Raw genomic sequence first — 27,090 nt, 5'->3', positions numbered from 1 at the left:
AGTGGCGCACAGAATCTAAAACAAATCACCTGATGGAAGTTGTTTCAAACTGTGCTGCCCGTGGATTCCTTTACCCTCCACTGTCCTGTCCTGTCTCGTCACTCCCAGTGCCCCCGGTTCCCGTAGCAGCCGAGTTTACCACCGTGATGTTTCATGCCATCTTGATGTCACTCAAAATAAAAACGACCAAGACAACAGCATTAATATAAAGATATATTCCATAAAAGAGTTTGGCAGTCAAAGAAAAGCATCACACTTCCTGAAAACACAAGCATTCTTCTTCCTCTAATCTACAGAGAAAATTATAAAGAAATAAAACAAAAAACAAAAACAAAACAAAAAAAACAAAACAAAAAAACCCAGAAACAAAAATCGTAACATCATCCACAAACACCCACCAGTATACACCACACTAGCATGTACACTTCGGCAAGTCAGTGAAGGTAGCACTCAAGTCCCTGAACGAGGAGGACAGAACTGGTACGGGGTCGAGAGAAGCGTTAGAGAGGAGCCCAGCCAAAGACGCACAGACACGCCAGCCACCCCCGGCGGGGGGACCTTCGGTACATAAGACAGACTTCATTTCCAAGAGCAAGCCCCAGGACAGCCCTGCCAGGGAGGAGGGACATGATCACCACAGATCCCTGACTGGGGACAGTGGAGGGGGGAGTCACCACAAAAGTTAGCCAAAGAAGAACCATCCTGACCTTCTACCCAGCTGCAGGCTGGGGTCTCAGGCTCGACACAGGGGCCAGGCCACAGTTACGCTCTCCAGGGAGAGGCAAACACCAGGCCGGCCAGCGGCCCTTAGCATGTAGCCTTGATAGAAGCCCTGGTCACAGGTTCCAGGCTGGACGTCTCTGGCTGGGGCTCCCTGGCCTTGCAGTGGGGGGGTAGGGGGAGTGGCAGGTGGGGTCAGGATTCAAGTTCCAGGTGATGGATTCAGTAGCACCAAGACCAGAAGACGGTGAGGCCTAGCTGGGGAAGGGAGTGGGTGCATGTGAGCTAGGGTGCAAAGAGGAAGGGAGAGCACATGTGTGCACCTGGGCTGTGAGGGTTGAAAAGGAGAAGTTGAGGGGGTTGGTTCTTGAGACACACGAGGGAACTGAGAGGGATGGCTTCAGTCCCAGACATCGTGTAAGGCTGCTTAGAGGGAATGCCAGAGGAAATGAAGAAATGGTGTGAGAACATTCTTATCCCTATAAATAAACTATTTACACACTTTCAGAAAGGGAGAGCCGACTCTCAGAGGAGCACCCTGCCCGTGACCTGCTCCCCCCGTGTCATCAGGACCTGATATTGTGGAAACTGGAGGCAGGTCTTGTCCTGGAAGGGGCAGTCAAGGAGGCACTCCGTGGCGCCTGTCCACACATGGCTCAGGCTTCCTTGGATGTGGCAGAGGAACCCACAAACACCCCCCCAGCTTGTGCGGACACACAGGCTCCGCTGGTACGATCCCCTTGTTCCCCTTCCCCTCCCCAGTTCCAGGTGACACCTCTCTGCGGCTGGGAGAAGCCTCGTCCGTGTCTGCTGGGCCCCCACCCAGGTCCCACTCATAGCAGATGTGGCCGCCCTCCAGGCCGGCACTGACAACACAAGTGGGGAGGCCAGGGTGCCCTGCAGACACACTTAGTCTCCAGGAAAACTGAGTCAGGCCCTTTTCACAGCCATGGGAACCTTCTGTCCCTCAGAGTCCCTGCCCCGCTTAAAGACATGGTCTCCATCTCTGGGTAAATTCCGAGCGAGCGGGTCTCTGTCACGAGTCCGTGCAGGTCAGAGGAGCTCCTTGGTCTTCAGCACCAGCAAACAGAAATAGGGAGGTCGCGTCACGCTGATGCCGAAGACAGGGTGCTGACTCTGGCTGGGTGTGTCCACTTCTCTCCCTCTGGATGTCGGGCTGACAGCAGCGAAGGGCTCCGGCCTCCACGGCGTGGCTCAGCTCTGCTTGCTCACCTCTGCTCCTCAGAAGTGATGGCCTGCTTTGACCGCCTCAATGTCCGAGATCAAGGTCTTCGCCAGGAAGATGCCAAAAATCTGAAACCAAAGCCAGGGGAGGCCATCAGTGCTGGGGCCCGACGGGACAGGGTGGGCACAGAGGGCAAGGGGCACGGGCCCACTCTGCAGACACTGAGGATGCAGCACAGAGGACGCACCCGCCAGTAAACAGGGAGTCCTGGGGTCTGTTTTGCTCTATCCCTGGGGCCTAGAAGTTTGGGGCAAACGGCCAGCAGCAGAGAAGGCCTGCCTCCAACAGGGCCACGCACGTCACATATCATGCGCTGGGATACACTTTGTACCCACCGTTAACCCAAAAATAACAGTCACCTGACTGGCTTTGACGTAAAATAATACATCTTGATGCTTCCCGTAAACCAGGACTCCATGATAAAAACGAGGTTCTCCCTGGTTTCAGCCGTGGGGCCGTCCCACCTTGGTGACCAGCATCATCACTGTTTTTTTTACCAGGAACAGACCAATGTGCACTCGGAAATCTTGGAATTTTGCTTATTTCCCCTTTAAATTCCTGTTGTGGTTTATATCTTATGAGCCAGTTCTTCTGAAGTCTGAATGCTTTGCCCATTTGGCAAGTAAATTTGTTCTTTCCTTTTCTAGATGCTTCTGTGTCTAAGCTTCCCTTGCAATCACTCAACACACACTGGCGGGGTGAAGGAGGAAGGGGAGTGTGGACGGTCCGCAGCCCCCGGGCCGCATCAGGCACCCTCTTGACAGCAGCGTCAGAGCCGAACGATGCACCTTCTGCACAGCGGTGATGGCCGTCTGAGAGGCTGCTTGGGGGCTGCCAGTTTCTCCTCCCAAGCCCTGGGCACCCCGGAGAACCGGTCTCTCTGACTGGCAGAGTTCTTGCCTCCCCTGCCCCTCCCCATTCTCTGGGCAGCTGCCAGCTCAGCCCCCAGTCTCCCCACGTGTGAAATCTGGTTCAGATGAACAGGTGCGACCCGCAAGGACAAAGGAAGCCACAAAGGGCAGGGGGAGCAAACCTGCAGCAAGGAGATGGCGATGAAGACGCCGGCCACGATGTAAATATTGCGTGGAAGCCAGCCCTCCAGCGCCTGGATGCAGCCTTTTGTGAAGATGGACTCGTCCCACTTGCTCTTCAGCTAAAGGGAAACAGCACAGCGAACTGAGCCCAAGACATGTGGGGCATCCCCACCCCAGCTCCCCAGAGGGCTCCCCCGGCAGGCAGGGCGGAGCTCAGCGGGGGCCAGGGGGCCAGAAGGCGGGTGCCCAGGATGGACAGAACCCTCCAGGGGAACTGCCTCCACCTGCCGCAGTCTCTGCCTTCTCCCTGGGCAGTCTGCATCTTCTGCTCTGCCCAGAGGAAGGCTCCTGGCGGTGGTCTTTACCCACTCCTGGTGAGGCCTCCCCAGACTGAAAGAGGGACTAATTTGGCACACCTCCAGAGCCCACATCTGAAGGACACAGAGGGCCCCCAAGGCTCCAAGGAGGAAGATGGGGCTTTAAAGAGAAAAACTAGAAGGGCCTTCAGCATCTTCTGAGTCAGAGAAGTTGGCTGGGGAAAAAGGGGACAGTGGCTTCCCAGAGTGTGTCCCCCAGCCAAGGAAGCTTGGCTCCAGGAGCCAGAGTCACAGTCCTAAGCCAACAGGCACCTTCCAACCCTGACCCCTAGTGGAGGCTCAGGACGCACACTGGAGAACCCCCAGCACACACAGCCCATCCTCACCCCCACCCACCGCATACAGCCTCGCTCATGGCAATACTGGTGGAACAGTAATCCATTTTAGTGGGGTAAGAGACTGCACTGTGTCTCCCTAAAACTCAGAATGTGACTGCACTTGGAGACAAGGTGTTTGAAGTGGGACTATAACCCATTACCCTAACCTGAATCATCCGGAGAGGTCTCTGAACAGCAGGACACCAGCCACATACCCTAGCCCCTAACCCCCACCCCTAACGCTAACCCTAATTCTAAAGTTATCCCCCCAGACAGGTCTCTGAACTGCAGGATAATAGGCACATATCCTCACACTGTCCCCAGCCCTAACCCCCATTATGCTGGCCCTAAACCAAACCCAAACTCTAGATGTGAGGGAAAAAAAAAAGATGTGTTACATATCTACAACGGATTAGTACTGAGCCATAGAAAAGAGTAAGATCTTGCCATCTGCAACAGCAAAGTAAGTCAGTCAAAGAAAGAGAAATACTATATGGAGAAAAAGGTAAACAAATTAAAATGAGGTCATCAGATAGGCCCCAATCCAATATGACTGGTGTCCTTATAAAAAGTGATCAGAACACCAAAAGACAGAGGGAGGACCATGTGGGGACACACACAGGAGAAAGCAGCCACCTACAAGCCCAGGGGAGGCCTCACACCAGCCCTACCAGCACCCTGATGTCGGACTTCTAACCTCGAGTTCTGAGGAGAGAAGTTTCCGCGTTTCAGCCACAGTCTGTGGTACTTGGTTATGACAGCCCTAGAATCTAACACAAGCAGCAACGAAAGGATGATGCTGGTACAGGCCCGTCCCTGGGTAACGGGCGGAGGTCCCTGCAGAAGGGCTTTAGGCCTCCCAAACCGGAGGCACACATCCCTGGCGTCCATGGCCAATAGGAAAGGTGCCCATAGATTCCCCAAGTTCCCTCCTTCAGAATAGCAGTCACTCATATCACCAAAGGCCACCGAGCAGTGCCTGGGAGGAGGGGGACACTCACTTCTCTCCTCCCTCACACCCCCTGTGGCCTGAAGAAACCCCAGGAGAACTGAGCCTTCCTCCCGCCCCAAGACCCGTCTCCCTCCTCACTGTCACCGTGCCTCCATATGGCGGCTAAACCAAGCCCTGTGCTCCTGCAGCTTCACCCTGAGCTCCTACCGAACAGACACCCACGGAACTCCAAGGAGCCATTAAAAATAAAGGCTTTGTTCCCAAAACTTTCATCTGACCTCTTTCCACTAATGCAGCAACTGCTAGACTTTGTGACCGCAGTTCCCAGGCTGGGAAGCACCCCCATCACTGTTCCTTGGAGTCCTGCTGCCAGGGGCTCCTACCCAGCTTGCTCCCAGCTTAGACGGCCCCTCCCCGAGTCTCACCCATTCCAATTTGCACTTGTGCTAAATCAGGAAGTTGGACCACAGGGAATAAACCTGACAAACTCAAAGCTGCATGCCTCGGGCACTCACCTGGGTCCTGACGTCATATCCACACTGTGTGTTCACAACTTTTTGCTGTAAGAAAAGCAGAAAAAAAAATGGTCATTTTTGTTCTCTTGGGAAGCCAGTGGTAGAAGGTTCTAGAAAAGTCCCAACCAAACATCAGCAAACACCTGTACAAATTTCATTATAGCTCACATCCTTTAATCGCAATGCCAACTAACCGTTCACACTAGGACAAAGGTTGACCAACCGTGTCTGTGAAGGAGACCCGTCTACGTAGCAACTATTCAACTCTGCTCTCGGAGCATGAAACACACAGACAATACATAAATGAATGTGCATGGCCGCATTTCAGTAAAACTTCATTTACGGACGCTGAAATTTAAATTTCAAATGATTTTCACCCGTCACAAAATATTATTCTTCCTTTCATTTATGGTCAGCCATTTACAAATGGCTGAAACTACTTTCGGCTCGCAGATCATACAAAAACAGAGAGGAGGCTGGATCTGGCCCATGGGTCACAGTTTGGCAGTGCCTGAGCGGGGAGATGAAAGTTCCACTCGCTCAGTATTTCATGGTCACGGTGGGGATATCAGGCGCTGGCTGTGCGGCCACAGCAAACCAGAGCTTCCTGGTCTGGGAAGTGGGTCGTCTGACAGTGGCTCTGCCCTGCCTGCTCTGAGCCCTGGGGCCGCGTACTGAACACCTGTGAGCACACCAAGAGCTGCAAAAGGCTCAGTTCTAGCAAATGTTCAGTGCTCCTTCACACATCACCCCAAGGGCCCTGGTTCTGGAACCCACGGACCCGGGCTATGGGCTGGGAATAAGAACAGGTGAAGAAGAAAAGCGAGATGCCTCCACCACCCCCAGATGGTGAGTAACCCCCCCCACCCCCCCAGTTCTGTGCACGGGGCATTCTCTCCAGAGGATGGTGAAGAGGGTGGCCCAGGGCTCACCACATTTCTAGCATTTCGTCCAGGCACCCTAAGTGAGAGCCCCTCAAGGGAAAGACGCGACTGGTTTTCTCCTGCCTCACCCAGAACACTAGAGCAAGGGCAGGTCATGCAAAAATGTGCCTGGGATTTACACACAGAGGACTTGGGAGCTGCAGACCCTGCGTGGTGTGCAGAGGGAGCACAGAAGCAGCCCGGAGCCCAGCACAGCTGCACGCCCCCCGGGCAGGCCGACTCACCGCAGGATCCGGCACGCAGCAGGAGAAGGGCACCCCACACTTCTCGCGGCTATAGCTGGCACCACTGCAGTTGAAGTAGATGTTGAGGTCCCAGTCTTCTGGCCCATATGCCCCGCAGCACTGGTTCTGGGGTCACAAAAGCCGCGAACTGTCAGGGGCTCTGGCTCTGAGCCAGGGCTGTGACCACCCCCCCACAGGGGATTGGGGACATGAGGGGAAGCGCTGCTCCATGTACACACAGAGAAATCCAGCACACCCCCCGCCCCACTGACCTCCCACATGCACAGGCGCTAAGCACGGTAACCTAGGCAGCCTTTAAGAAGGAACCAGGAAACCTCATCTAAGACCCCCCACACACCGGGTGCGGCATGCAGGACTGCCTCTGCAGCGTCCCCTGGCCTCCCCGGGGACACCCCAGTCAGGTCCAGACCCTCCGCCCCTGGGGCTTCTCCTTCTTCCCCTCGCCTCAGCCCAAAGTGGATTCCTCACTCTCCGTGGAGACCCTCAGTATCTCCGATGCAGTTCTCTCATATCCTCCAAGAGAACCCCTCCTTGTGGGCAGTGAGTGGGGCTTCCTCCCAGAGAAACGTCCGAGCTGGCCTTACTTCCCTTAGGTGCCTCTTTACAAAAAACAGCTGCTAGACGTCTACTCCCAAGGCCAGAATCATGAGCAGGGTGAACGGTTAACACAATCACAGCTCAGTCCCCCTAACCTGGGGTCTCTGCACCCCCTACTGTCCAATGTAGTTGCAAACGGAATCGCCCCTCGTCTACAAACTTGTAAAACCAAACACTGAAAATGACACAGGGATGTCAAGGGCCTCCTAGACCGGAGCAGACTCCGCTGTCTCCGTTGTCACACTTGTCCTGGCTGTTGACATGGCATTGGCCATGATCACAACAAATAAACGACCAGGGTTCCTGGCTGTCTTTTATTTCTGAGATTAAAATCCCATGCCCCCCGCCGCCCTTACCCTGCTGTGGTTCCAGCTTCTCTCATGACTCCCAAATATTTCAGCATGAGGAATCTCCACAATTTACCGAATGCCTCTGGAGAGTGTATTTTCAAGAGGAAAGGACGGCACTGGAGAAGAGTGCCCTGTCCTCGAGGCTAGCGGGGGGCAGGAACACCCGGGCACGCCACGGCTCTGGGACAGCGGGGAACGGCGGGAAGGCTCAGTGAGGGCAGAAGGAAATGGCTGAGGTGGGATTTTCAAAGACAAATGCTAGTCACTATTATGACACAGGAAGTGTCTCTGGTCACATAAAGTGGGTTTTGCTGGGTCCCGGGCGATACAACGTAAGGGTAAACAAGTTTTAGTCAGCATGAGAGTGGACCAGAGTTATTTTTAATGTGTGCTTGCTTGTTTTCTCCTCAGAATCCAAGTGTTCCACGTGAAGTCCCTGGGGAAGCGAGGTTTTCCGGGAGCTCACAGACGGACAACACGACGGCCTTGCCCCAGCCGGTGGCAGGGAACGGGCCCCCCCCCCCCACCAGGGCAGGGACAGCAGTGGTCCAAGCCTCCAGGTGCAGCTGCACACAGGGGAGGCGGAGGCCAGATGAAGTCAAGGCCAAGGCCTGGGATGGCTTAGACAGCCCCCTGGGGACATATTCCAAGGAGGTCACATTCCTCCCCATCTGGGGAAGCTTCCTCCAGGCAGCTCTGCCTTCTTGAACAGGAAGGGGAAAAGGTCCCAGGGAGGAAGGGGACAGGAATAGCCTCAGACAGTGAGTCATGCACCGGGGAGGGGACGCTCTGCCCCTGGGTACCCAGAGTGCCTGGGGACCTGAGGCCGCCTGTGTGGCCAGGACCTGAGAAATCTGGGCCCCTGAAGGAGGGTGCCTGCGGGGGCAGCAAGACGGCCTGCCCCACGCAAATGGGGGAGGACACACTGCGAACACACCTACATGACCAGGCAACAGTAAACGGGCAGAGTCAAACTGACCAGAGGCCAGAGCCCCCCCCATAAGCCTCCCCGCCACCTGCCATGCGGAGGAGGGACACCCCGGGTTCCCCATTAGCCGAGGCCTGGGCAGCGTGCATGGCCAGGGAATCCCATGCTCTAGCCAGGAGGCCAGCACGGATGTTGTCCTTACCGCTTTCTGAAGGGAGTCAATGAGGTTCTGCAGGTCAATGTCGTCCCGGTAGGATCTGATGTTGCTCTCGAAGAACTCCCGGAACCGGTCCCTCACCCAGTCCTGGAAGAGGAAGGCCAGCACGGCCACGGCCAGCTCCAGGAAGAAGATGAGCACGATGGTACCGCAGAACTGCGTGGTGGCAAGAACAGAGGTGAGAGTCATCACACCTCCAGCCTCCAGCCAGGCACAAAGCCTCGTCTGACCAGGGATCGATGCCTGCTGCAAAGAGGGTGAGCTCCACCCCTGCGACACGAGTGCCGGAGCCCCTGGGAATCCCATGTGACTGGCTGGCAGCCCTGCCCCCTCTGTAAATGGAGAGGTGCACCCCCACCCCATCACAGCACCACTGGGAAGAGACGAGTGAAAGAACCAGAAAGCTCCAAGCCACTATGTCCCCCACTTCCTGTGAGGCAGCCTCCCCCCCACAACAAGGAAGCCCCATCCCAGGGAGGCAGGGCTAACCTACCCCACCAGGCCACCAGCAACTCTAGGGCAGAGCCTGTGCCCCAGACACAACACTTAACCACTCTCCTCGCACACACAACTGTCCAAGTTGCTAGAAATCTACTGTCGCCCCCGCTTTAGGGACAAGGAAACAGAGGCTCACTCTGGCACATGGCTTGCTTGAGGTCACGCAGCTCATGCAGGACATCTGAGTGCCTCTGTACGTGGCAAGACCTCTCCAGAAGCACAGCACCGTTGGCCACCACAGCGGTGGCCCTCTGCAAGGGCCCCCCACAGCTGCACCCTCCCATCCAGCAGACTTCCAGCCAGCAGTGCGTGAGTTCCCCCGCCCATTACCACCACTGGTCACCCTGGGCTCTAAGCTGGGAGGCCATGGCAGGCGAGGGTCTCAGGGTAAGACAACAGGAAATACCAGCGTGCGTGCGCACACACAGACACACACATACACACCAGGTCCTTCAAAACCTAACCTCCATTCACACAGAAGGAAGATACTAAATATATTTTTAAAAGGAAAAAAAATGAGAAGACGAAAAAAAAAAAACCAAAAACATGTTTTGCTTTTTAAATTAAGCCCAGGGAAGAGAAGGCTTGATCTAATAAGTTCAACAAATAATATATTGCAAAACACGATTATGTGTTTTCCCCACCAGGTGCTATTTAATTTTAACTGAATGCATTTCAGCATGAATTTTTATCTAAATATAAAACCAAACCCTAAGTAACTGGCAGTTCTGCCAGGAAATTAGGGATTCTGTGTTGCACATCCCAACACACACCCCCCTGGAGGAGGAAAACGGTTTCCTAACTTTACTGGCAACTTCTTTTGATCTTAGCCAAGAAGGGCAAAGGCAAGTAGCAAACAAACAATTCCTTCAGAACTTCAGAGGGAAGAGGCAAGGGAGGGGACAGGAGCTGGCTGCTTAGCCGTCTCTTCCCTCCAGAACCAGAACACCAGAGCGGCCCGACTTCTCCAGGGGTGAGCAGCCGGCTTAGCTGACTGTTTCCTGAAATCTTCCCAGTCGGTGGGCAGCCTCCTCCCCACACGGCTGGGGCCCAAGGGGCCCTGTAAGAGCTACGACCCTCTTCAGCCAGATAAGGGGTGAGCCTGCCCAGCAGAGTCCACACCCCCACCCGCCCCCGCATCCGCGGCTACTCACAAACTTAAGCAGACAGATGTTCTCCCGCAGGGCGCCCACGCAGCCCGCGAACCCCAGCGTGAACATCACCACGCCCACCATCAGGACCAGCACCACGGGGTCGATTCCATGCAGCCGGGTCACTTTGGTGAGGTCAGACAGCACCCCCTGAAAGAGGTAGAGAAAGCATCAGCTTCAGGGAGTTCAGGGAGTCAAGGGTGCCTTGGGGGGCAAGGGGGACCTAGGTTATGTCCAGAGATAAAATAAGGACAGGGACCTGTCTCCTGAGGCTCAGTCCTGTCCTTAACAGCCAGGCCAGAGCACAGAGCGTGGCCCCTGCCCACTTGCCCTCTTAGGGCCCCCTCTGCCCGCAGATCCTTGCCAGCCTCAGCTCCCAGGGCCCTTGCGCGCAGCAATCCTGGGCTGCACCTTGGCTCTGAGTCCCTCCCAGGCCGACCCCATGCTTTTTTTGGAGACTGCAGGGTGCCTGTGCCAGGCCTAGAGTGCAGGGGGGCCCTGGGGAACCCTGTGGTCTCCGGTCCAGGCACCTTAGGGCCAGAGGCTCGCCCTGGCCTCAGGCCATGTGACGGCTAACTCTGTACTCAGTTTGTAGAGAACCCCACGACCCTGAGCTGAAAACAGCTTCAGTATGCACACTGTTCTGGAAACACCCACCAAGGGCAGACGAAGCAGCGCTGTCCATAAAACCTTCTGTGATGATGGGAGATGTTCTCTATCTGCGCTGTCCCAAACGGTAGCCACCGGCCCCATGTCCTATTGAGTATCTGAGCTCATGTTTCATTTTAACTAACTTAAATACATACAGTCACATGTGGCTAGTGAGAACCAAAACTGACAGAAAAGTTCTACAGGATTCAAAAGAGGAAGGAGAAAGGAGCCACCAGCCAGGCCCCCAGGGACCCCTAGGGCCCCAAGGTAGCCAGGCCTCTGCTCAGGGCTCTGCCAGAGCTGCTGCTGTTCGGGAGATGGCCACATGGTGGCGATATGAGTCACAGTTTGAGCAGGCTTGTGGGGTTTGGCCGCAGGACGAAGGGACATTGCACTCCAGCTCCTGCGCTAAATTTAGGGGATTCCAGGGTACCCTGAAGATACCCAAACCCCAAGGCGGGCCTTATTCAGCTCCGAAGACCATGGCAAGAAGGCCCATAGATCTAAGTGCTCCTCCCTCTATCTCCCAGAACCCAAGGCAGGTTCCACTGAAGGGATAAGAGGATTCAGGGCCTGGGGCTCAAGAGGATGCTTTAGTTCCCATAGTTTCCCGCCCGGCTCAGTGCACCTTACTCCACCTTGCTCCTTCTCTCTCCCTTCTTCCGCTCTCGCTGGAGAGAGGGTCCTCCTAGGCTCTCACACCTCCCTGGCGTGCACCCACCAGCAGAGCAGAAGAGGGCCACAGCTCCTAAGTCTAGTCCCCTCAGAGCTTCCACTGCCCCTTGTCCCGCTGCACAGGAAGAGCCTGGTCTCCCCACCGCCCCACTGCCCCCGTCTCCTGTACAGGCTGGGCAAGAAGGCTCACAGGTGTAGAAGCCCCTGCTCTGCCCCACAGGGCACCCAGGGGGATTTAACACAGCCCTGCTCCCAGTCTCAGGACGAAACTTTGGGAACAAACACGACTGTGTTCAGGGAGCTACTGGCTCCCAGAGGCACAGACAGGAGCAGAAGGTGGCCCCAGGCCCACCCCAGAATCCACCACAGACAAGCCCCCGGGTTGTCTGAGGCTTCTGGGAATAGCAGAGAGGGCTCTCCGCATTCATGGATCTCAAAAGCCCAGCCCAGCCCACCCGTGGTGGCCCCTAGCAGTGACCCCACCACAGGGAAACAGCCAGTCCCAGGGCCCCAGGAGGTCCTCATGATCAGCTCAGTGACCACTTCTCAGAGCCGCCTCTGCGACAACCACAACCAATGGCTACAAACCTATAAACCATTGCCCCAGGCAAGAACGCTTATCAAGGGAGTCTGGAGGAAGGAGCAAGGAGAGCTGAACACACCCGGCCTGGGCTCCCCGATGCTTCCAGCCCTGCTAACAGGGACACTTACCTTTTCACTCCATGCCCACAGTCCGACTCCAAGGAAGACAACTCCAGCCAGCTAAGCAGGGGAGGGGTGGAGCGAAGGGGAGAAGTGAGCAAGGAGGGAGAGAGGGAGAGAGTTAGTTAAAAAACCAGGACCACGAACAGGCTCTGAGGAGCATCCGCACGACTAGTCAAGGGACGTTCCTGGCTCACGTCCATGGAGGCCAACCAGGGGCAAGGCAGGCCCTTGGTCCCTGCAAATGACACGCACTCCGCCGCAGAGCAAAGGGATGGCCAGGCATTTGGGATAACTTACACCTACCTTCCTAACATCTGGCTAAACTCCTTCTACCCCAATGGCCCCCCACGCTCCAGAGAGCAGAGAGCAAGATCTCTGAGCAGAGTCTGCCCCCGACACTGGAGTCAGAGACATCGTGACAGCCCTGCCCTGTTTCTTCCACATTCCCAAAGCCCCTGAAATCTCTTCAGTGCAGGATCCGGTGTAAGGAAGACATGACCTCCCTGTGACAGCCCCCCCCCCCCCCCCGGTGCACTCATGGGCTCCCAGGGCCAGAGAGCCTCTCTCCAGAGCCCTGGGCACCGCCACGGGGACACAGAGCCCGTGGCACCAGGGGCACACATGTGCTTCACGTTACTAGTTACTGGGTTATTCATTATAGAATTAAAATAGGCCTATGCGAAACAACACACTCACCCCAGAAAAGGAGCACCCCCCACCCCACTGGGACCAGGCTGACTCACCTGTACCACAATGGGAAGCCCCCCACCAACACCACACAAGTTTCTAAACCAGAGACGATTTCTTCCGTATAAAACAAAATACCTGGTCTCTGCAGATGAAGCTGCCTATTTTTCTATGTAAGTTCTTTACACCATGCTGGCATCTGCCTGCCTTTCGTCAGCCCCTCCTGCTAAATAATGGGGCCAGGTTTGCCTAGAACTCACCTCTCCAAGGCATACGCTCACACTTTAAGACCTCCCTGCCTCCTTTGTTCACTACTGGACCTTTAAAGAAAGCCCCCACCCCCACCCCGGGAGATCACACCCTCTTTTGAATCACAGACCACTTTCAGAGAATGCTTACGTGCCCAATATTTGGGATGGGATTTCAGAGGGTTCGCAGACCCCTAACCACTGGCTCCCACAGAAGCCCTGCCTGCACCTGATCTGACCATTTCACAAAGGAGAACACGAGCCCAAGAGGGCCAAGATCAAAACACCCAGCAGTGGAGGAGAAGGGCCTAGATCCCAAGTCATTCAGCAAATACCGCCTGAGGCCCTCCTAAGCACCAGGCCCCCTCTCCGGCACTGGGGTTGGCACAGAGGATGCAGGCAAAGCCCCCGATGCGTTGGACTTTCAACTCCAGGGAATGACACAAGGTCCTGTACATGCCATGCTGGTTTCTCAACTCCTCAAGCCTCCTGCTGAATTTAACTCGCTGCTGAAGGCCTTGGTTCTTCTTGATGGGGTGTACGAGCACTTCCTTTCTCTCCCCAAGCACCTGACACTGCAGGGCAGGCAAGCCCGAAGGTGACCCATCACTGCCCACTGAATCCAGCAGGCTTCCCGCCCCGCCATTCCTCAAGGTCTCCAGTGACTTAGCCTCTCGCCAGAGCTGGAGGGCAAGTCTTCTTTCTGTTCATCTGACCTGACCAAACACAGCTGGTCATTCCCTCCTGCACTGGTCTGGTCAGCTCTGGGGACACGAAGCACTGGTCACTCTTCAGCCTCTCCTGCCGGCTCCCCTTCCTCCAGGCACCTCTATGCGCTGGTGAGCCTCGCTGCTCTGTCCGGGACCCCTCCCCATCCCCCGAGTTCCCTAGATGAGACCATAATCACAGGGCTTGGAAGACCTTCTCTACACAGCTGACCCACACACCCGAATCTCCGCACCTAATGTCCATGTGACATGCACGGAACCTAGCTGACAACACTGCAGTCTGCGCATGTCCCAGATGGAGCCTTGCTCTCCCAGCCCCAACCCGCCCCTGCCAACTCTTGTCCTTCTCATTAGATGGCACCACAGCCGCCTCGCTTGGTTGTTTAGATCAGAAAACCTACACCTCATGCCCTCCAAATGCGTTCAGAGCAAATGGGGGCCGAGCAAAAGCCCAGCCTGGCTCACGTCCATGGTCAAGCTCTACACAGAGGCTTCAGGATCAGAACAGGAGGCTGTCCTAGAGGCTGTCCTTCCCTGTGCCTCCCTGTGTCCCCAACAGCACTGCAGCAACTGCCTTACCTATTCCCATGACAGCCTCCCTCCCACCTGGCACCGTGGTGGACGGTGAGAGAAACCCGAGAAAAATCTGCCCATCCAGGACCCCCAGCTGAGTCCTGGCCAGTTCCCTCCCACCGCAGCCCAGATTCCCTTCTCTCCCAACGACTGGGCACTAAGAAAAGGGCTCGTGGTTTTTTCCATTGTTTTAAAGGAAGAACTAACATGAACTAGCACCAGAAAGACAGGAACCGGCAGGGTGGGGGAGGAGGTCACATGTCAGATCATGGGTTCAATGAACACTGGCCCAAGGCAGGAACTTTGGGGACCAATTCTAGAGATGAGAAGACTGAGGGAGGACCAGACAGGGGAAGTGGCCTGTCTGGGAGCTCACTCAACAGCCCTGTGAATGAGCCAGGCCAGGACACGCGCCAGCTTCACCCAGCTCCCCGTGGGGCCCCTTCTCCGGATCTCTTTGGGGCAGATGGTCTGTGGGGCTGGGCTGTTGTACCTGGCAGCCAACCATCTGGGAGCGACAGTTCAGCTGGGTGCTTTCCAGCCTCAGAGTAACCTCCTTTGTCTCTCTTTTATGACCTGATTAAATCCCCTCCCAAAGGATAGGGTGGACTGCCGCTAAGCCTAAAGGGAGGCCGGCCTTGGGCCATCAGGTCTGCTGTCCACTGTGGTCACCATGGCAGGTGGTACCACTCTTTCCTGGGTGCCAAGCCCAGCATTCAACACTTCTCATGCTCAAAGGGCCCCTCTCAAACCCCATCACAGGTGTGTGGTACTATTACCCCCTTTATCAAACAGGAAAGCTCAGAGGTACAATGACTTGGTTTTCTGCCCAAAGGCACACAGCGAGCCAGTGGCAGAGTTCAAACCCAACCGGGTGTCTCCGACCCTCCTGACAGCACTTTATCCCACCGCCCACAGGGCCCAGGAAGACAAGTAGCAGTCGGAGTCCCCACCGAGGGGGGCTAGGACGGGCACCTGTGGCATGGGAGTTCCGCAGAAGGGGCTTACGGGCTGTGTGACTCTGAGCCCACAACCCATATCCGCAGGTGGTGAGGGTCACTCTGTGTCCCACTCTGTGGCCAGGAAGTAGGGCTTCCCTGGGTGTCACTGTAAACATTACTGACCCCTCCCCACAAGGCAAAGGCCCCTTATTCTGGGGCCGCTCTGGGCTAGAAGCCCCACGGAATCCACTCACCACGTGAGCAAGCCTGTGGCACTGCACCCAACAGGTTCAAGCGACAGCAGAAGTGCAGACACCTGTCCGGGCCCTGCCGGACGCCTGCCGGACGGGGAGGGTTCCAACACCAAGCAACTTAAAAGCAGCCTGACATCACTCACAGTTTAATGGCCACGGCCTCTTGCAAGACTGCATTTCAGTGTATGTAAAAGGCCCTGGGCAATTCCTGCAGGCCTCAGAGGCCTTCCAGCAGGGAGCTCAAGGCAAACCACCAACAGCAATGCAACCCTCTCAGCTCTGGCCCCCTGGCCTCTAGTTCTTGCAAATCCCCTGGTTGCCAGAGGCTGACATTCACAGGTCTGCCTACGGGAGTCCCAGAGAAAGGACCAGAAGGAAACCCAAGAGTAAGCCAGACTCAAGACCAGAGTAGTGCTGAACACACAGCACAAGTCAGCTGGACCTGGTTCCCGTCTCTACTTTGCACCTTCCCGGCGACTAGACTTTGTGTCAAGCCCAGGAACTCCTCTGTGCCTATGATTTCCTCTGCAAAACAGAGACGACCTTTCCTGGGTCATAGGAGGGTTGCAGGGATTGGAGGAAGTGTATCACAAGTGACATGCTTACCCCAGGGCATGGAGCTGGTCCAGGGGAGCCCTGCCCTCCTGCAAGCGGTGAGGAGCAAAGCAGAGACCTCAAGGGGCCTTCCGGATGCCATCAGCATTTGCTGACTCTCTGCGCCGAACCCCCCCAGTAACCCAGCCCTAGCCTTTGTTCTAAGACAGCAACTCTATACCCAACCTGACCCTGAGAGCCCAGGGGGCTGAGAGTGAGTCTCAAGACTTCTCTCCGGGCCAGGAAACCTCGCCCTTCAAGACTGTAGCCACTCTGAGCCCTACAGAGTCCAGGGAAGGCCACTTTCAAACAGTCCCACATTCAAAGAGTAAAAACTAAGCCACTTCTCGGTGGGAGTCTGGAAGGTCGGAGCCGGAAGGGACACTGGAGCCCAGCTTCCTCATTAGTGGGGAGCGGAGCCCAGGCCGGGTGGTGCCTCAGATGGGGTCACACAGCTATCACACACCAGCTTTCCTCCTGCCGGAAGGGTGGCTCTGAGAATAAGAAGTGTGTGTGCCCTTTCCAGCACAGCCAGCAAACAGATGCTAGGGGCCCTGGTGAGGAGGGGTAAGACTACCCAGAGGGCTCTGGGGGCAGTTTCCACAGATGTCTCTGAGTTTCCAGATAACAGACAGCCCACCCCCACCAAGCCCCACCCAGGAATGACTGTGTCAAGGCCTTCGAGAGGAAGGAAGAAGGGCAGAGTCATCTGAGGGAGGTTAGAAGCAGCCCTCCAGGCAAGGGAGAGAAGGAACCCCAACTGAGCCTCAGCCCCACCTTCACCCCAGTCTCCACAGTTGCCAGCACAGTTCAGTGAGGAACAGTGGGGCAAAACCGAAATACGAAGCCAGCATTGACATTTCTGTAGAGGGCCAGGCAGTAAACATTTTCAGCTTTGTGCTGATGTCTGTTTCAAGCACTCAACTCTGCTTTTATAGCAGAAAAGCAGCCACAGATAACATGTTAACGAATGGGCATGGCTGTGTTCCAATAAAGCTGTACGTGCAAAACCTGGCCAAGAGCCAGCCAGGCCTGTGAGCCACAGTCTGATGAGCGCTGCGCTGAACTTTCACACTAAAACCACGTAGACCTCGGGACCAAAGACAAGATTTCCTTCAGCTTGGTCCCACAAACCCTGGGCATCCCTATAATTCAAGTCTCCAACCTGGTCATCTTTATAGGGCCTGAACAGGTCATAATAAATAGCCTGAAACCGTAAGAACAAAATCCCAAGTGATCCATCCCCACGATGGAATATTATAACTCTCAATGTGGTGTCGTCTGGAGGTGGGCCTCTAGGAGGTATTTAGGGTTGGATGTGATCATGAGGGTGGGGCCTCCATGATTAGTATCCTTATTAAGAGGAAGAGAGACCAGACCTCTCTCTGCCACGTAGGACTCAGCGAGAAAGCAGGCATCTGCAAGCCAGGGAGAGAGCCTCACCAGAACCCAACCATGCCAGCACCCTGATCTCAGACTTTCAGCCTCCAGAAAAGTGAGAAATTACATTTTTGTTGTTTAGGTCAATGAGTTGATGGTATTTTGGTATGGCAGCCTGAGCTGACCAAAACAGGAGGATGTTTAAATGGAGAAACTCTATCTAGCATCTGATCAAAACTTACTAGACAGGGTGCCCGGCTCATTCAGTAGGTAGAGTGTGGGACTCTTGATCTCAGGGCTGTGAGTTCAAGCCCCATGTTGGGTGTGGAGCCTACTTAAAATAAAAAATTTACCAAAAAAAATACAAAAATTTACTAGATAGGCAAGAAGGGAAATAAATGTGATCTATAACAAGGAAAAATATTCAGTAACTAGAAAAAGACACAAACATGACAGAGAAGATGGAATTAGCTAAGACATGAAAACAGATTATTGTACACACCCTTGGGGATTTAAAAGGAAATATAAACATAATGAGGAAAGAAAGAGAAACAGAAGGTCAAATGGAACTATTACAAATAGAAAATACAACAGTGGAAATGTAGAATTCACTAGATGGTTTAACAGCAATTAGACACTACAGGAGAAAAGATCAGTCAACTTGAAGACAAAGCAATAGAAACTATTTGAACTGAAGGGTAGGGGTGGGGGAATTGAACAGAGCCTCAGGGACCTACGAGACAATAAGCAATCTGAGAAGAAAAAGGGAGAGATGTATATTTTAAGAAATATGTATATTTGAAGAAAAGGGAGAGGTATATACTTGAAGAAATAATGGTCAAAGTAGTCTTAAATCTAATGAAAACTATAAACCCACAAACCCAAAAGCCCAATGAACGCCAAACAGAATAAACAAAGAAAACCACACCAGCCCGTATCATAAGAAAACTGCTGAAATCCAGTAATAAAGAGAAACTGTGGAAGTGAGCCAGGAGGGGGAAGAAAGGACACATTACATACAGAGTACACATACACAAGATATTTTAACCAAATGAAAGGAAAATGTATCAAAATGAGTGAGATGCAGAAAAGAGTATCAAATACCCATACTAGGAAAGAAGATCTAAAATCAATGATCTAATCTACCTTAAACAGCTAGAAAAAAAGGCAAAGTGACCCCAAAGTAGAAGTGAGGAAATAAAAATAGGAGCAGGGGCACCTGGGTGGCTCAGTCAGTTAAACCTCTGACTCTTGACTGAGGCTCCAGTCATGATCTCAGGGTCGTGAGATCAAGCCCTGTGTCGGGATCTGAGCTCAATGGGGAGTCTGCCTAAGATTCTCCCTCTTCCTCTGCCCCTCCTCCCCTGCTTGCACAGGCTCTCTCTCTCTCTAAAAAAATTTAAAATAATAATAATAATAGGAGCAGAAATCAATGAAACAGACTTAAGATAGATGGTGGTAACAACTGCAGGAGAATGTGAATGGACCTAACACCCCTGAACTGTGCACGGAAAAATGGCTACAATTCTAAATCGTTCTGTATGCTTTACTATAATTTTTCAAAAATAAAATTTAAAAATACTTTTTAAAGTCTTTAAAGATATCAATGAAATTCAGAACAAAAGAACAGAGAAAGCATCATCTAAACTAAAAGAAGTCAGATTCAAGAGTCCATCCTAACATAGAGCGATGGGAGGCAGATGGATGGTTTTCCTGAGGATGGGGTGGGAGGGAATGACTACAGAGGGGCCCAGGACAGTTTCGGGAGTGACAGAAAGGTTTTCTATCTTCACTGGGGTGCAGGGGTTCCATGGGAGTATACAGCTGTTAACTCCCCGAACTACACACTACAAGTGGGTATTATTCTATCAAATTTACACCTCAATAGAGGTGGTATTTTTAAAAGTGATTCTGGGTGAAAAAAAAAAGAGAGAGAGAGAGAAGTTGGGAAGATGGGAACCAAGATGGGAACAGAGGGCACTCCTGCACACAAGACAAACCAGTAGACTGGGTCATGCCAGCTATCTACTAGGGAAGGATGCAGAGTTACACACATCACTGGTTAGCTACACTTGACCCCAATCCTGGGAGTGTATAATAGTCATGTACACTTGGCAATGATCACAGTGCACTGTGAACAGCCTCCGTCGGAAAACTCTGCTGATGATTCTGGTTTCCCACATGCCCAAGTGAGAGCAGGAGCTGAAGCCCCGCAGCGAGTAGCACTAGGGTGTTCTAGTGGAATCCCTGATTAAGCAATCTTTGCCCTCGGCCTTGGAAAATACAACTATGGAAAAATACACATACACACACCCAGGAGATAAGGAGATCTATTTCCTATGAATTGCGGCAACCCTTCTAGAGAAGTAATTTTGACTGTATAAATGTGTCAGCCAGGTCAAAACAACATACACACTCTCTGACCCATTTAATCCCACTCTTGGTAATCTATCCCAGCAAATAATTTCCCTCCCTTGCCCAAATGGAAGAATCTGTATTAAACCAAACTAATCTCTGCATCCTTATCTAGGATAGTAAAAAAAATTGGAAACAACCGAAATGTCCAATATGGGAATTTCCAAAAATACAATCAACAAGACTGTGTGGCAACCTAGAACGTTCTATGCTAGCTGACATGAAAACACAGAACTCATGACCGCAAGGTCGCTCTCACAAAGATGGGAAAGTGTCCTCGACTGCAGACATGGACGGGACGGGGTAAAGCTGGGGTGCCTTGTGCAGCCTTCTAGAATTTCCATGCAACTACAAAAGTTTGTTAAAACTTGAAGAGAAACGGTTATCATTTCTCAGCAATGGAAGTGAAAATATACTACACACATTATTAAAGCCCTAGACTTTCTCTTTGCACTCATTACCCAGAGACAGAAGCAGAGAAACTGCGTTTGAGACCAGGCAGTCAGGCCTTGGGATGTGGTGTTACATGGACAGAGTTCAGCTCAAATAAGGGCCATTCTAGATCAGAGCGATGCAGAGACCTGAGCTCACCACGGGATGTGGGGAGCCCCCTATCAAAGGATGTACACCATACAGGCCAAAGAGAATTAGACCCTCTATCCTCAAAGGTGCTGGGGGCAGGGGGAGGGAGCTGACCTTTCACGCCTTCCCCGTCAGACTTGCTCTGCCTCTCCTGGGTAGGGTGACCACCTGTCCCGGTCTGCCTGGGACCGTCCTGGGACACACCTGTCATTCAGGCAGAATTCTTAATAACCGCTCTTTCACTCTTAAAAGTTTCCTGACTTGTCGCCCTACTCCTGGGAGGTCTTTGTGGCTTTGAAGGAAGGGACCTGAAGCCATGCTGGCCACAGAGTACAAACGCCCATGGCTCCCCTCTCACATACAGGCTGCCCGCTGGGCTCCAAAGCTAATTCCCGCACTCCCTGAACAGCAAAACAGCAGCTCGGCTCAGACCTGCCCACGTCTCCGAAGGCCAGGGGCAGGGGGCTCTCCGGTCCGCAGAACACAGGCTCATTGTCTGTGCCACAAGGGGCCTCAGTTCTTCTCCGTTCAACCACCTCTGAAATAGATCCAGGCAAGGGCTTCATCTGAACCTTCGCAGGTCAAACTCGAAGCTGGTGGTGGGAAGCGATCCTGCGGTCGCAGACATCCTCTGAATCGTCCCCTCCAGGGGATTCACTCGGCCAGACCAGGAGGGCTCGAATTCTTGGTGGCACCAGGTGGGGCGAGAACAAAAAACAGGACCCCCTGCAGCCCTTCCTCTAGGGTATCCCTCTCCCAGCGGCCCATCCTCTGCCAGTCGGAGGGGACGGCTTTCTAATCTGAATCGTGGGAAAGCAGAGACAGTACGGAACGAGCCATTTGAACCATCTGATCGAGGCCGGCTCAGTGGCACTCAGCATGGCCACAGTGTTGAGCAACAGTGCCACCAAAACCGGAACTCTGTACCCCCTCAACACTGACTTCCCCTTCTCCCCTCCTGCCGCCCCGGCAACTCCCCTCTCCTGTCCATCTCCGGGAACCGGACTACTCTCGGGACCGCCTCTAAGTGGGGCCACACAGGATCTGTCCTTCTCTGACGGGCTTATTTCACTTGCCATGAAATCCTCGGAGCTCACCCGTGCTGTAGCATGTGTGTCACAATTTCCTTCCTTTTTGAGGCGGAGAAAGATCCCGCTGCATGCACAGAGCATGTTCTCTCTATTCATCTGTCGGTAGACACCTGAGCCGTTTCTGTCTCTTGGCTGTCGTGAATAATGCTGTTGAGAACACAGGTAAGCAGACATCTCTCTGAGATCCTGCTTCTTCATTCTTCTGGGTCTATGCCCATAGTGGAATTGATGGATCATATGGTAATTCTATTTTTTGACATTCTGAGGAAACTCCATACTGTTTTCCAGAGTGGCTGCACCATTTTACATTCTCACCAACAGTGCCCAGGGATTCCAATTTCTCCACATCCTCGTCAACGTCTGTTATTTTGGTGGGCGTCGTGTGTTTGCTTGTGTGTTTAATAATAGCCATCCCGATGGGAGCAAAATGGTATCTTCTTGCTGTTTTGATCTACATTTTCTTTTTTTTAATTAATTTATTTATTTATTTGAGAGAGAGAGAGACAGAGAGAGGAAGAGAGAGAGAGCACAAGCGGGGAGGAGGGGCAGACAGAGAGGGGAAAAGCAGACCCCCGGCTGGATCCCAAGACCCGGGGACCATGAACTGAGCCAAGGGCAGATGTTCAACCGACTAAGCCACCCAGGCACCCCTTGATTTACATTTTCTTAAGACAAAATGACATTCTGCACTTGAAACAGGGCTCACTAATAAACCAAAGAATGACTATGATTTAAAAAAAAAAAAAGGCAGAGGGCACCTGGCTGGCTCAGTTAGTGGAGCACACAGCTCTTGATCTCGGGGTCATGAGTTCAAACCCCATGTTGGGCATGAAACCTACATACGAACATACATACATACATCGATAAATACATTTTTTTAAGTAGAAAGTGCTAGTGCCCTCACAACATTCCGTCATCTAGAAGCATTGTTTCCCCGATGAACCCTATGAAGCCCAGCTCCCTGCTCACCCCGTATAGAGACACCAACTGCATCCCCATTTGTCCTCTCAAGAGAGTATTTAACAGTCCCTTGGGAAAATCTCAGCCATGAACCGAGGGAGAGAGCTTTAAAAACCCTGGTAGAGTGTGCAGGTATTGGCTATGAAGTATGTCAGTGTGCAAATAATTCTGAATGGGGCAAAGTGCTCAATATAGCCTTGTTTGTTCTGGCTCCCAGCATGGGTCAGAGAAACGACAGGTTGCCGTCCGTGTATCTGAACCTGCCTGTCGAGCCCAGGTCTGCCCGCAAAGCTGCAATCCCATCCCTCTGTTCATTGTTCCTTCGTCAAACAAAACAAACACAAAAACTCTCTGTGCAAAATGATTATCTACGCTTTACTTCAAAATAACGGGCGGAATGGTGTGTGGGGAGGGAATATAAATTAAACCGGATCAGCTAGGAGTTGATTGATGTTGAAGCAAGGTGATGGGAACATGGTGGGGCGGGGGGGCTGTTAGATCGTTTGATTTTGGTTATTTCTTCCATTTCAAAGAGAAAACTTCTCAGACGAAGTAAGGCTTGGCATATGACTGCATGTTTCCAGCGACCCTGGGAAGCAGGAAGCAGGCCTGTGACATCAGCATTTCACAAAAACACGAAGCCTCCTCAGGACCACTCAGTGTGCGTGCAAGTCCAGCCCAGCACCTGGGTGCGGGCCTCCCACTGCACCTACCCTGTGTCTCCCGGAGGGCCCTGCACCCCGCTTCTCAAGCCTCACCGCATACTTGAGCTCCGGTGCAGAAGAAGAGAGCAATCAGTGCCAAGGACCCAGAAGGGAGGCATCTGGGTCATTCTCCCCCCAAGCTCTTTTGTGCCTCATTTCCCTGACTGCTCCTTTTTGTCCCTTCCTGCTCGGCCCCCGGGCACACCAACTGAGAAACAGACTCTTGACCACACACTTGTCAATCCTGCAGAATGCAGTAACACGGCAGCACCCTTCGCTCAAGCAAACTTGCTACGATTCCGGACCCAGGAGCTCCAGTATTCGAATCTGGTGCTGCAGAGTTGTTACTACTGGGCAAGTTGGGAAGCTTCCCAAGAGCAAAGAATCTGTTCTGAAAAGAATGTGAAGAAATGGAGATTAGCGGGCCCTCAGCCACAGCAGTGAGAAGTTTTGCTCTTGCTGCAAAATTCAGGATGACCTTCAGAGGACAGGCACAAGACCAAGTAAGCAGTGCCTGGGGGTGGGAGAGAACAATATGCACCTGGGTGTCCAACTGTCCAAAGTGTCAGACTGCCTGCCAAGGCCAGGGGGCCCTCTGCCATACACTGGGCTGGTGGGCAAGGCCTCCAGGTGGGGCCAGGGAGGGAGCAGGGCAGGTCCAGGAAGCCATACACCGCACAAATGAGGCAGCCACAGGCCTCTCATTAGGAAAATCCCACAGGAACCACATCGACTGTCCTATATTGCCTTATTTCAAGGGAAATGATGAAGTTGCTGGTGACAGGTTGTCCAGGCAAAGAAAAAGATGTGGGGTGAGTGGCCAAGCCACTGAAACCCACCCTGTTTCTCCAGAACAGAAACCCTCTAAAACTTTGAGGTAAATCATCAGGAGTTGATGATGCCATAGGAAATCAAGGGTAAAAGCTGAGAATTCTTAGTGATCTGCCCTGTTTGCAAGAGTTCCGGTCCAAACAGGGCATGCCAACATCCTCAGTAGAAGCAAAATGTGGCATGACGGCCGATCATTCTGTCCCTCCTTCTCTATGAGCCCCCCCCCCACACCTTGAAGCTGACCAGCGATGCTTGCTGCAGGTGCACGATCACGTCCCCTCACCCACCCGCACAGACTCAGTGTCTGCTTCTCCCTGAACCGAGCCCACTGGTGACACACACATGCTGTGCTACCTCCCCTGATGCCCTGACCATCTCCAACCAGTGCCCAAGTTCTCTGATCTTCTTTAAGGCAAGAGTCCTTGAAAGAACCGTCCTGAGTCACAGTCTCCACTGCCTCACATCCCGCTGGCCCCCCAGCCAACCCCAGGTGGGTTTCCATCCCTCCAACCAGGACACACAGCGGCTCTGACCAGGGTCACCAACAACCTCTACCTCTTCAAAGCCAATGCCAATTTTCTGTCCTCATCCTACATTACTTCCCTGTGCACAGCTAACTGTTCCTCTCTACCTGGAAGGCTTCTGCAATACAGAGTCTCCTGGCCTCCCCTCAGCCCGCTTACTCACAGCCAACTCTGGAGCAGACCTTCCCCTTCAAGGAAGAGGTTGCTTCACCTCTAGCAACCCAGGACTCCATATTCACACCTCTCCTCTTCTCAGTCAACACATTCCCCCTCCATGATCTCATCTAGCCGCCCCCCACCCCCAACCTTCTCTGATGTGGCCAAGACTTTCATCTCTAGGATGGTCACAGACATGGGAGGTGGACATGTTCATGTGGCCAAGAGACCATTCTAACACTTCTGTCCCCAAATTCTCAGAACATGGTACCACCACCCATCCCTTCACTTTGCAGAATCATTCCAAAACTCGTAACCTACCAAGAATTACTAAAAGAAGTAGAAAATAATTGCACCTACTTACTGAGCATTGTAAGGTCCTACATGACCTGTTTCCTTCATGTCTCTGTCCTCACTTGTGTCCCCTCCCCCTGTACTCACTGAGCGCCAGTGACTTGGTCTTCTCTTTGTCCCCTGCACATGCATTTCTGCCTCAGGGCCTTTGCAGATGCTGCTCTTCCAGCCTGCAGCTTTCTTCCCAGACCCCTACTGGCTGTCTCTTCATGGGTACACTGGTCTCAGCCCTTAAGTCACCTCCTTGGAGTGCCCTCCCTTGACCTCCCTAGCCAAGGAGCTTCTCCCTCCCTGCTCTGTTGCTCAGGAGGTTAATGTCATTACTGGTTAAACACAAGCACTGAAAGGAACAGGGCTTTATTGCCCTTGCACACTCTTACCTCCCAGAGCACAGAATAGCGCCTGGCCCATAGTCAAAGGGGCACAAAGCGCCCCACCGCCAAGGTCTCGTTGTGAGCATCCCCAGGGCAGGGAAGGCAGGAAGCTGACCTGCATGTGGGCCAGAGCTCCAAGTGTTCCTGAGCCTCCAAGGCTGGGGTAGGGGTCCATTAGCCTGGTTTCTGATCACCCCGGCTATCCCCGTCACAGTACTTAGCAGCCTGTTGTATAGCATTAACTTGTCACTGGTTCTGCCTAGTCAGGGGCTCTTCGCCCTGCCCGCCTTCTCCCCCAGAGCCTCGCAGTGGGCCTGGCCAATCGGCAGTGCATGAAGAACGCGAACCACTGAATAAAGGACAAGGCAGGGGACCAAGATTGCTCTCGGGGACTCACCCAGAAGACGATGTTGTAGCTGAAGAGCAGGTACTTGTACCAGCAGCTGACCTCGGCGTTAGAGTATCTATAATAGTGCATCTTCCGAGAAGCAGGACCTGTAGGCAGACAGGGGGTGGTGAGACGACACGTGTGGCTGCAAAACACCCCCCAAAACTCCTCCCCTAGGAAGAGCCAAGGTGAGGCTCACACACAGACTCTAGAAGTCTCCAAATTGTTCCCATGTTCCTGCACGAGTCCAGGTGTCACTTTACTATCAGTGCCAGCTACAGACTGGGCAAGAATCATGCTAAGTCAACTTTCTAAAAGCAGCCAAAAGAAGAAGAGAATTTTTTAAAGAATGGAGGATGCCAACTTTTATTTATTTTTTTAAAGATTTTATTTATTTGAGAGAGAGAGAACACAAGCAGAGGAAGCAACAGGCAGAGAGAGGGAGAAGCAGGCTCCCCGCGGAGCAGGGAGTCCCGATGTGGGGCTTGATCCCAGGACCCCAGGATCATGACCTGACCCTCACAGCCTCCTCTTCATGACCTGAGCCGAAGGCAGGTGCTCAACCGACTGAGCCCCCAGGTGCCCCTACTACTTTCCTTCTGGAACCCAACAGCAATCCAGGTGGGCCCTTATCCTCCACCACCCCCTGCTGCCAAAACAGTGGCTCGGTGGTGGGGAAGGGGGTGGGGTCTCAAGCTGATCTCTGGGGGGCAGGCAGGACCTAGGGCTCCCAGGGGAATACTCACCCCAGCCCCTTGTTCTCCTCCCACTTTCTGGGGCTGAGCGGGCAGTGGGGGGTGCGGTGGGGGGAGGCAAAAACAGAAAAGGCTACTCGGGCCTTGAAGACACAACCCACCCACAACAGCCAGGAAGAAACCAGCGGCTGCCACCTTGTCGAGAAAGGGCTGCTGCAAAATCCCTTCCTGGGAGTGGCCTCGGTGGACTGGCCACGGGCTTGTCATGTTCTGAGCCAGTGATGCCAAGCAGGGACACGCAAACCACACCCTTCTGGAATGGGTGCTGTGACCGCTCACCCTCCTGGCCACAGGGTGGCACTGACAGGCGCAGCAGCCTGGACCCACCATTCGCTCACCTCCTCCCTCAGAGGGTGATGGGAGAGTCCGGCCCATCCGGCCTCCAAAACCAGCCAGGAAGGGGACAGTGACCCAGCAGCCCCCGCCCTG

The 27,090-nt window shown here is 53.4% G+C and overlaps 1 protein-coding gene across 2 annotated transcripts; it reads right to left on the bottom strand.

The window, feature by feature from the left end:
* Positions 1 to 200: 200 nt before the first annotated feature.
* Positions 201 to 26,008, bottom strand: LOC111144913 (tetraspanin 14). Of its 2 annotated transcripts, XM_022499516.1 has the most exons (8): positions 25,916 to 26,008; positions 12,129 to 12,179; positions 10,095 to 10,241; positions 8,428 to 8,598; positions 6,330 to 6,455; positions 5,162 to 5,206; positions 3,000 to 3,119; positions 201 to 2,034 (listed from the first exon to the last, which is right to left on the bottom strand). In XM_022499516.1, the coding sequence occupies exons 1-8, from the start codon at positions 25,994 to 25,996 to the stop codon at positions 1,963 to 1,965; spliced, it is 813 nt and encodes a 270-aa protein (XP_022355224.1). In that variant the 5' UTR covers positions 25,997 to 26,008; the 3' UTR covers positions 201 to 1,962. The 2 variants fall into 2 exon arrangements, with proteins under 2 accessions (XP_022355224.1, XP_022355225.1); XM_022499517.1 differs by lacking the exons at positions 8,428 to 8,598; positions 10,095 to 10,241; positions 12,129 to 12,179 and having other exon boundaries at positions 25,916 to 25,996.
* Positions 26,009 to 27,090: the final 1,082 nt, after the last annotated feature.

The sequence above is a fragment of the Enhydra lutris genome, unplaced genomic scaffold (assembly GCF_002288905.1).
Source record: "Enhydra lutris kenyoni isolate GAN:26980312 unplaced genomic scaffold, ASM228890v2 scaffoldscaffold12, whole genome shotgun sequence".
In the NCBI taxonomy this organism is placed as follows: Eukaryota; Metazoa; Chordata; class Mammalia; order Carnivora; family Mustelidae; genus Enhydra; species Enhydra lutris.
Note: the sequence above shows the minus strand (reverse complement) of the source record. Positions and strands in the feature narration are given on the sequence as shown.